The following is a 9188-nucleotide window of genomic DNA, read 5'->3' as shown; positions in this document are numbered from 1 at the left end:
TCTGTTTTACGAACAATTGATTATTTTGAATCATAGCTTTGGAATTACAAGACTAGTTACACCACTAGTACCAAGTTTTGCTCCTCCATTAATAACTCATGTAGTGTACACTCGGATGTAGTCTTGTATATGTTTCTTTTTAAATTTACCTTTCGATTTGTTTTTGCATCTACTCTACCTTTTATTTTTCTGGTCTATTAATGGTACCTCGGTGACATCCTTTTAATAAAATAAATGAATAGGCAAGATAAAAAAATATAAACCTTGCATAGAACAAGATGAAAGACAATAATTATAAAGGATTGAAGTAGTTACCATTTTTTTTTTAGAGAAAATAGATAACTTCATTCATTTATCCATGGCCAGAAGGCACGCACATCAAATGCTGTCTTACAGCAAAATCATAAATGGTATAAGCTACCAGACAAAAGACATGTGACCCTCACTGTTAACACATTCGCTCACTTATTGAGCCTAACCACAAGAAAGAAAATCCTCCCTACCAACTTCCCATGAAGTAGTAACTTAGCTGCCTAGAGACCTCGATTGGTGTACAATTAGGGAAACTAAGATGAAAGTACTAGAAGACTCAACTTCTAGTATTAGGCAAGGAAACCTGGAAAATCCTAAAGCTTTCCCTTGCCCTTGTCACTAAGGCTGGGATCAATACCAGATTACCAGTAACTGCAGGGTAAGAGAGTCGTAAAGCAGCGACATTCGGCTTCTTGCTAGGGCAATGCTTCGATCTTGTTCCTACGCCCAAGTAGCTTGCCTGACTTCTTCTTCAACATCACCAGAGTGATTTCCATCTAGATACAAAGGAGATGGGCCTTGAAGGCAGTAGGGTTGACCGGTCGGCAGGTCAGAGGCTTCCCAATCAGAAAAGATTTGAAAGACTGACGAACAAGGCCGCCACCAATTCTCCCAAAATTATGAGCACTACCTCCCTCTGCAAGCGCCAGGGAGACAGCACAGTTAGCGGTGATAGCATCAATGGAGGCCATGTGGCTGAGTGAGGGTTGAGAGTGAGAGACGTAGAGAAGAAAGCTAGGAGAAGAGGAGGCGAGGGCGCCGTAGAGAGCTAGGGTGAGAGAGAAAATCTCTCCTAAGAAGTAGTTACTATTTTTTTTTCTCTGAAAGTTGAAAGAAAATGATAACACAAAAATTTGGTTGAAAGTTAATTCTAATTTGTGGAAATTAAAAGCCGAAGACACTCTTAAAGTTTATCTCAACATTTACTCTTTCAATATTCTCGAAATGCATCATAGCTAACTAGTGGTGACTCAAAAGTGTCTTGTAATATCAGACCAAAAACAAAAAAGTGACTTGTAATAATATTCAGAGATCAAGCAGACACCTGACACCTCATTGGGCCGAACCCGCGCCTCTCCGTAGAAGACAAACTTTTGAAGCACTCATATCACTCCTACCCGGCCAGAAAGTTCACAAAGTGATTTAATCATGACTTTATTTATTTATTATTATTATTATTTTTACCTTTCTTGCAAGTAACTGTTCCTCACCTCAGTTACGTAGTTGCTGACGAAGTGACGATTATATTCCACCTTTGAACATTCCCAAAAGGTTTCAACTTTCTTCACTTGCATTTCTCTCTTTCAATTTTTAATGAACACATGTATGGAATCTAAGTGGAACCCTAACCACACATATCGATTGCTAATTGTCTTCTGACTCTTTAGCCTCTAACGCACACAAACTCTTTCATCGATCACATCGTAAACTATAATTTATGAAAAAGTACTGGGGCAAAGAGAAGCTATTAAAAGTAGACTTTCCTACTCAGACGGCTTGAAAATTGTTAAGCTACGGAGATCGACCAACGCGTCGACACCGTCTTAACTCTGAAGCCACAAACTACGATGGCGGCATTACTTGTGCTATTTCTATATGACAATTGGCAATTAAGCAACAGATGCAAGTTCACACTGAATTCACATGATTTGGAATAAATATATACAATGGATCTCTGAGATACAGTACGTAGTACAACATTGTCTTGAATTAATATTAAACATAAAACATCGTCATTAATCACAATTCCATTACGGTTTCGAAGACGCTAAGAAAATCTGGTGCATACCACGCATAGTGACCCATCAAACTAGTTTTGCAAATGAAGCTAAAGCCACTTCAAATCCATAAGCTGGACCGAGTGCACTTTTCTACGTACATTTGAAAGAATAACAACAATAATGGCAAAAACCAGCCAAATTTTTTTTGGCTAAAACAGCAGCCAATAATGTTGTCTAAGAATGTGCTTCCTTTTAACAATTTCCGCCTTCGTGGCGGTCGAACCAGACTATCTTTCAACGACCGGGGATAGGGCTGCGGTCGTCGAAGGATAGCCGGAAAACCCACTTGGTGAGTGACCGTCTTCTCGAGTGGTTTAAGTGGATAGTTTGGTGGTGTCCATTCACCTCGGGGATATTGTAATATTCTGTTACAAAGGCCTTCAAGCGTTGCAATGCCAGGTCCAGAGTATCCTCGGACATATTAGCAAAGCACACTCGAAACCAACCGGGTTCCGTGCAATGGCACGAGGATCCGGGAGAGATATTGAGGCGGACCTCGTAGACAATCTTTTTCCAAAGCTCCATTTCGGCTTCGAAGGTGTTGGACCGGAGCAAGTGCCTCATGTCCACCCAACAGAACAAACCGGCATTGCCCTTGAGGCAGCTTATGCCGGCTTTCTGAAGCCCCGATACAAGTTTCTTTTGCCGTTGTCGGAGCCTCTTGTGGTTCTCGGAGATGTAGTTCTTGGTGAGTTTCTTGTCCGATAACATGGCAGCGAGAAGGTACTGAGTTTGGGAAGAGACGAGCCCAAAACTCGACATTTTTGTTGCGGCAGACACAACCCGGTCGTCGTTGGAGTAAATGGCACCAACTCGAAAACCCGGAAGACCAAGATCCTTGGATAGGCTGTAAACCACATGAACTCGGTTCCAAACATCGGAACCATTCTCGTCACACTCTCTCTCTTTGAGAATTTCCATGACGCTGACAAAGCTTGGGGTGCTAAAAGCTGTGCCGGAGTAAATCTCGTCACTAACCAGATGAATGCCTTTGTCTTCGACGAAGCTAACGAGCATGTTGAGCTCATTTCTGGTCATTGTTGTTCCTAATGGGTTTGATGGGTTGGTGACCAAAACGCCCTTGACTCGCAAATTACGCTTTTGGGCCTCTTGGTAGGCTTCTTGTAGAGCGGTTTCAGTAATTTGGAAGCCATTAGAGCTAGTGCACTGAATGGGTACAATCTCAACCCCGGTACGCCACTTGAGGTCTCTGTCAAATCTGGAAGAAATGAAAGTAACTAAGATCAGTAACTGTATGTTGAGTATATATAAAACTTAAATATTTTAGAAGTATTGTACACAAAAACGAGTACGTACCCTGGGTAGTATGGAGTAGGAAGAAGAAATGCTTCTCCGGGCTCGGCGAGGCAAAACATAAGAGTCTCATTGGCTGAGGTTGCACCGGCGGCGAGGACCAAGTGGTTGGGATCAAAGCTCACTTTGTTTCCTCTGATTTCAGACATAAATTCCGCCAATGCCTTTTTGAATTCGGGAATGCCGTGGTAGTCTTGGAAAAGAGCAAGCTCCCCAAAAATGGATTCTCCGTTTCTCTTGAATCCGGCTGCGTCTGGATTCTTCGCCAGCCACGACTTGAGAATATCGAAGCAGAGCTGTAAAGGAAATTTAAACATGTTCGTACAACGTCAGAAATGTTCAAGAGTGTACGTACGTCAAGGAACAATAATTGGTGATTTGGCAAGAAAATATTAATGACCTGATTCTCTGCAAGTCCCATTTGAATGATCCCGTTGGTATTGTTGACCTCATGAAAAGGGTTCTTCTCATACTCCTGCCATCCTAGGAAGTAAGAGGAGTCCTGGCCATGGGAGTTACACGTAGCCTTAGTTGACAGCATGCACATTTTGCTCTGTGTATAAAGTGCAAAATATCAAAGAGAGACAGAGAGAGGGAGAGAGACCGGAGGTTTTTGTTTTGTGTTTTGGATTAGAATGTTGGAGATGGTTATTGGGTGTTGGAGTGAAGATGGTGGTCTATATATAGCAAGTTGTATTATAATTATGGGATGTCCTCTCGATTTTGCTTAATATGAACTAATCTAATCAACAGGATAATAATTGCACGCGCTTTCCTTCCACCGTCCCCAAAACAAAGAAAAGATATGGAGCAGAGTCCTTTGACACTCCCCGAGTTTTACTCAAACTGAACATACACTCTTTTAGGGAGTGTTCTGCACCATCTACGAGCTCGCGTGGAATTGGAATTGTTTAATTAAGAATTGATGGGATGATTAATACTGTAATAGTGTAATAGTGAAAAAACAAAGAAACAAAAATTAAGACTAGGGTCTAGTTTTGTTGAGAAACCCTTTACCGACAAGCAAATATCGTAGAAAATGGGCGAAGTGACCCACAAGTCCGACCCAAGACTGTGCCCCGGGTCCATATGCTGCTTGACTGTAGTAACCACAGCTAATACTGTCGGCCATTTTTCTCAACACTATTTAACCTTTTTCTTATAAGCTCTTGTGTCTTGCCTAGTTTACAACCCTAATGTGCAAACAATCTTTTTATTGGAGTCAAACACTTGAAAATCTGGTGAGAACAAGAGGCTTCTCTCTCTCTCTCTCTAAGAGTAAGAACTATTGATCGAAAACATATGAAGAGTCATTCCCTCCCTCTCTCCCTCTATGTGTAAGAACTATTTATCGAAAACATATGAAGAGTCATTAATTCTACTTATTACAATTTTATCTATCGAAATATATGAGTTTTGAAGAAAGCAATCAATAGTTTAGCCATAAAAAAATATGATGAAACAAAAGATAAATAGGTAAAGATAAAACAAATACTACCTGAAACTAATTAATGACAAAATACAAACAAGGAATATCCACCCAACTCATAATTCTAGTACTCTTAAGTGTAATAATGAAAAAAAATAAAATTAACAAGTATAATTTGTACAAGTTTATCTTAATCTAGTATAATTATAACCTAATTCTTTACCTTTTTATCATTTGGACTAAACGCAAAGTCAAACAAAACGTTTTAAATTAAATTGTTAACTTTTGCCCTCTTATTTGATCGATTCATATATATTGCTTCTACATCAGTACATCACCGATTGATGAAATACTTAAAATAGTGTAACAAATCTATGATCGAACTGCCGAAAATCGATCAGTTGCGGCTAGTCGTATTTGCATGACAAATGCTTTTGCCTCTTGGCCAGTGGGGACGGGACTGGTGTTTCTTTTTCAATACATTTCTAACGAAAATGATAGAGCTACCTAAAGAAATGCAGCATAGGCTGAAAAAAATATTGAAGTGGGTGGATTAGGAAAGTATTAAAGCAAGCAATAATGACTCTTAACAACTTGTAACCCACAGTCCCGCCCTTAGTTTCTGCTACCTGATTTCTAAACCCATTACCATTGTAATTGCTTAATTGGCATAGATTATTAGTCCTAGCTGTTCCATTAAGGGATGTGATAAACAGTTAAATAGCACTTACACATGAATTCATTACAAATATATGCAGGTAATAATAGGGACAGAGATTTTGTATATCTGATGGGACAAATTAAGTAGGTGACCGATGTGTCAGTATTATGGTGTAGCTTTCTTCAATTCAGTTTTCTTTGGCAAAAATTTTCTTAATTTGTTAACTACTTTTTGAAAGATTTGAATCAGTAAAAGACTAAAAGTGAGTGACGGGTCAGTATTGAGGTATATCTTTCTTCATCCTTTCCGGCGTTGATTTTGTCTTGCTATTGAGGATAGTAGGTGGATCACTCGATACTGGGGAAGACACTACTATGTTGAACGATTTCTAAAACTAGGATTAGATATGCACTTGTGTTTTTGATTACGTGAATCTACTGGGAGTCACGAATCATTTACACGTAAAGGTTCTCTTGTTATTGTAGTATTAAAAAGTTTGACATGTGGGTAAAAACATGTATAGACATCTCATCCTTTTCTTGAAATGGCTACCAATCCTAATGTACAAATTGAAGATCTAATTAGGGACACTGTTAATTAAAATTTCAGAGACATTCTTCCCATATCCTAGTCACAACAATTTTTGAAACTCACAATATTTATTAGAATTCAAAGACGTTGAGTGGACTTGATATTTTGTTATCAAAGTTAATAATAATGCAATCCATACATAGATGACTAATCAATCTCGAAGCTAATTAAAAACAGTAGATAATGGTTTCAGTTTGGTCTCTCATTTGGCTAATATGATTTGATTGATGCAATTTGTGCCGATTAAAGGGTCGGACCGCTTGCCGGGTTCAAGCAGAGAATAGGACGACAGATAAGGCATTTGATTAAACTTCAAATAATGCGAGGCAGTTTGACTCTCTATTTTATCATAATTAAGATTAATTATTCTACGTTTGTGTATTTTAACTGAACGCCTATTATATAGAAATCCTTTATATTTTTATTTTTTATTACATAACAACTTAGAATACATAAAAATTATTTCGTAAGTCAAACTCATGACCTCACACTATAAAATAGACTAATGCTACTAAATCAAATGATACTGTAAGAAATCTCATATATTAAATAATGGATCTTACAATTTGAATATAGCAACATCTCAAGTAACAATCATCGAATATATCGATATTGGGTTGTATAGTTTTTCAAAGTACCCAAAAAAAAAATCATAACACCATTTTCTGTTTCATACATCAAAGACACTTTTGTAGTATGCATTGTTGTACATAAGCAACTAAGATAAACAATGTTGGGTAAATCTGAGTATAGCTTTTTAATAAATCGTGCATATCGTGAAACTACTAATTTCATTGAACGTAATTAGATAAGTTTAATCAAGATTCTAATTAACAGCTTAACCACATAACATGCTAAATGATATTGTTTATTAACAAAACATTTTGCCAATCTACTTGTATAGGTGATTAATTAAGTTGAGAGATCGACTAGAATGAACGTACACCACGTGGTTTGTAGTAGAGATGGGTTATTAGGGCATGTGAAAGCCTCGTTTAAGTGCCCCCCACCCCACATTCCAAGCACACATTAAGAAATTAGGGACCATGAGAGACCTAGTCCATGGTGACAACTAACATGATGCTCCACGTTAGTCCATTCCGAGAGACAATGCCATGGACCATTTGCTCCCTTTCTTCAACATCATAGGGTCCCTTCCTTAATCACCCTCCAATCCATTTCACTCAAGAATTTCGTACTTATTCAATTAGTTACATCTATAATTCTAACCCATCTATAATGTCAACGAAAGCTACAAGTACCCGCTTGACTAGTAAAATCAGATTCCATACATACGTTAGTTCAACACAGCTCGATCAAAGTCTCCCTTATAAATCTAAGACAAGTTCCATTTTTTGTTTTTATTTTCGTTTTTGGGACCATTGACTTTGAGTAAAAGTCGTGAAGAAGATGAACGTACTGTTTGAAGTTTATGTGCATACTACTACTGCTGCTTACTTTAGGTGTCTTGCTTGGAAAGGAAGGGATAGATCATTCTTTGTAATTGTAGATTTGGATATACGAATAGTTATAGCTGTGGAATTGTGCATGCATGTTCTAGTTAGTGGTACTAATTTGCCTGGAAATTATGTAATGTTGATTTGGATTGATAAAGATGGTGACTAATGGTTTCTACGTACGTTTGACTTCTCGATCTACTTGCACCAATTTGGTATACATGTTATGGATGAAGCAATATATATGTGTTGCCATAAATCCCCTAATTTTAGTGATAGTTGGTTCAATTAGTTGATTGAACAACTCGATCAGGATAATGAAAACGAAGATCGACGTTTCTTGGCTTTGAAGAAGATACCAAGATTCATGAATTCTCTACACTGATATTGATCTTTTCTTGTATGCATGTACGATATTTGTAGAATAAGAGAAACCAATTATTTTGTGTTAGCTATATAGAGTGCTAGGTACGTACCCTATTATCATGCGTGATTTCAATTCTTCATCGGCAAAATTGTCCTATAGCTTGATATAAGTAAAACTATAGATATAACGTAGATGATGCAATATCAAATCAGGTCAAATAATGTGTTTGTACACTGCATGACTAGTTAAATAATTGGTATTATGAGCTGGCTCGCGTTAGAATAGATGACCGTAATGATCATTTGATGAACAAAATTTGATAAAGAAATTTGGTATTAACTTAAAATTTTGATATTGAGACAAAAATTCTCTGAAAACTTAATTTCAAACAAAGATTTCCTACTATGTACAGTGACTAGAAATTGTAAGGCTTTGAAAGTTTTATTTGGATAAGAAAAGACGGGAAGAAGTAAGAGAAAAGATTGGAATTAAATTTTTCACGCATTATAAACATATAGCTAGAAATCGAACAGAAAGAACATCTGCGCAAATAAGAAATTTACCAGGTAGTTCAAAGACCAGAACCATTCTTCTTTAGTTAATTTCTTCTACAAAAATCATTATTGCAAAGCATTTAAGATTCCTTGTTTGGAACTTGGATCCTATTACACCAATCATATTTTGTAATTTTCATTCAATCAGTCACTCAACAAATCAAACATTTAAGATCGAGTTGATGATGATCACACATTTTGTTCATAGTTCTTACTGCATGCGTTGTTATACTTTAGTTTGTTTTAGGAGTACTCATGATATCGCCTTGCAGCTAGCTAGCTACAAAATCTAGCAAAAATGTATAGACACTCTTCTTCTTCTTCATATGTATGAAATTATCTAGCAGAATCAAACTAATTTGTCATATTACTTGTACGTAGGTTATCATAAATGATATTACTATAAGACTTCGAAATTCAAATATGATCACCCAGAAAGCTACCTATGGTTGACAAATATATATATATATATATATATATATATATATATTATTTAGACATAGAACTATAGAAGTAATTCAGCTAGCTATATATTGTCCTATCAAATCATACAAGGTCAATTAAATCAAGCTGTTCGAAGTCACACCCCACTAGTTATGAGTAGAGGACCATTTCTGCTACCCATAGTCGTACATGGTTCTTTCAGACCAGGTCAAGTTTTGTCTTGTTATATCCTCGATGGGTAACAGTCAAGCATGGAGTGTGCCTTGATCTCCATCAAT

The 9188-nt window shown here is 37.1% G+C and overlaps 1 protein-coding gene across 1 annotated transcript; it reads right to left on the bottom strand.

Annotated features, from left to right (window-relative positions):
- Positions 1–2024: 2024 nt before the first annotated feature.
- Positions 2025–4176, bottom strand: LOC112189904 (1-aminocyclopropane-1-carboxylate synthase). Its single transcript, XM_024329288.2, has 3 exons — positions 3808–4176; positions 3411–3703; positions 2025–3312 (listed from the first exon to the last, which is right to left on the bottom strand). Exons 1-3 carry the CDS (start codon positions 3952–3954, stop codon positions 2328–2330), a joined length of 1425 nt encoding a protein of 474 aa, XP_024185056.1. The 5' UTR covers positions 3955–4176; the 3' UTR covers positions 2025–2327.
- Positions 4177–9188: the final 5012 nt, after the last annotated feature.

Source organism: Rosa chinensis, chromosome 2, assembly GCF_002994745.2.
Source record: "Rosa chinensis cultivar Old Blush chromosome 2, RchiOBHm-V2, whole genome shotgun sequence".
Taxonomy (NCBI): Eukaryota; Viridiplantae; Streptophyta; class Magnoliopsida; order Rosales; family Rosaceae; genus Rosa; species Rosa chinensis.
This window is presented reverse-complemented; position numbering and strand designations above follow the sequence as displayed.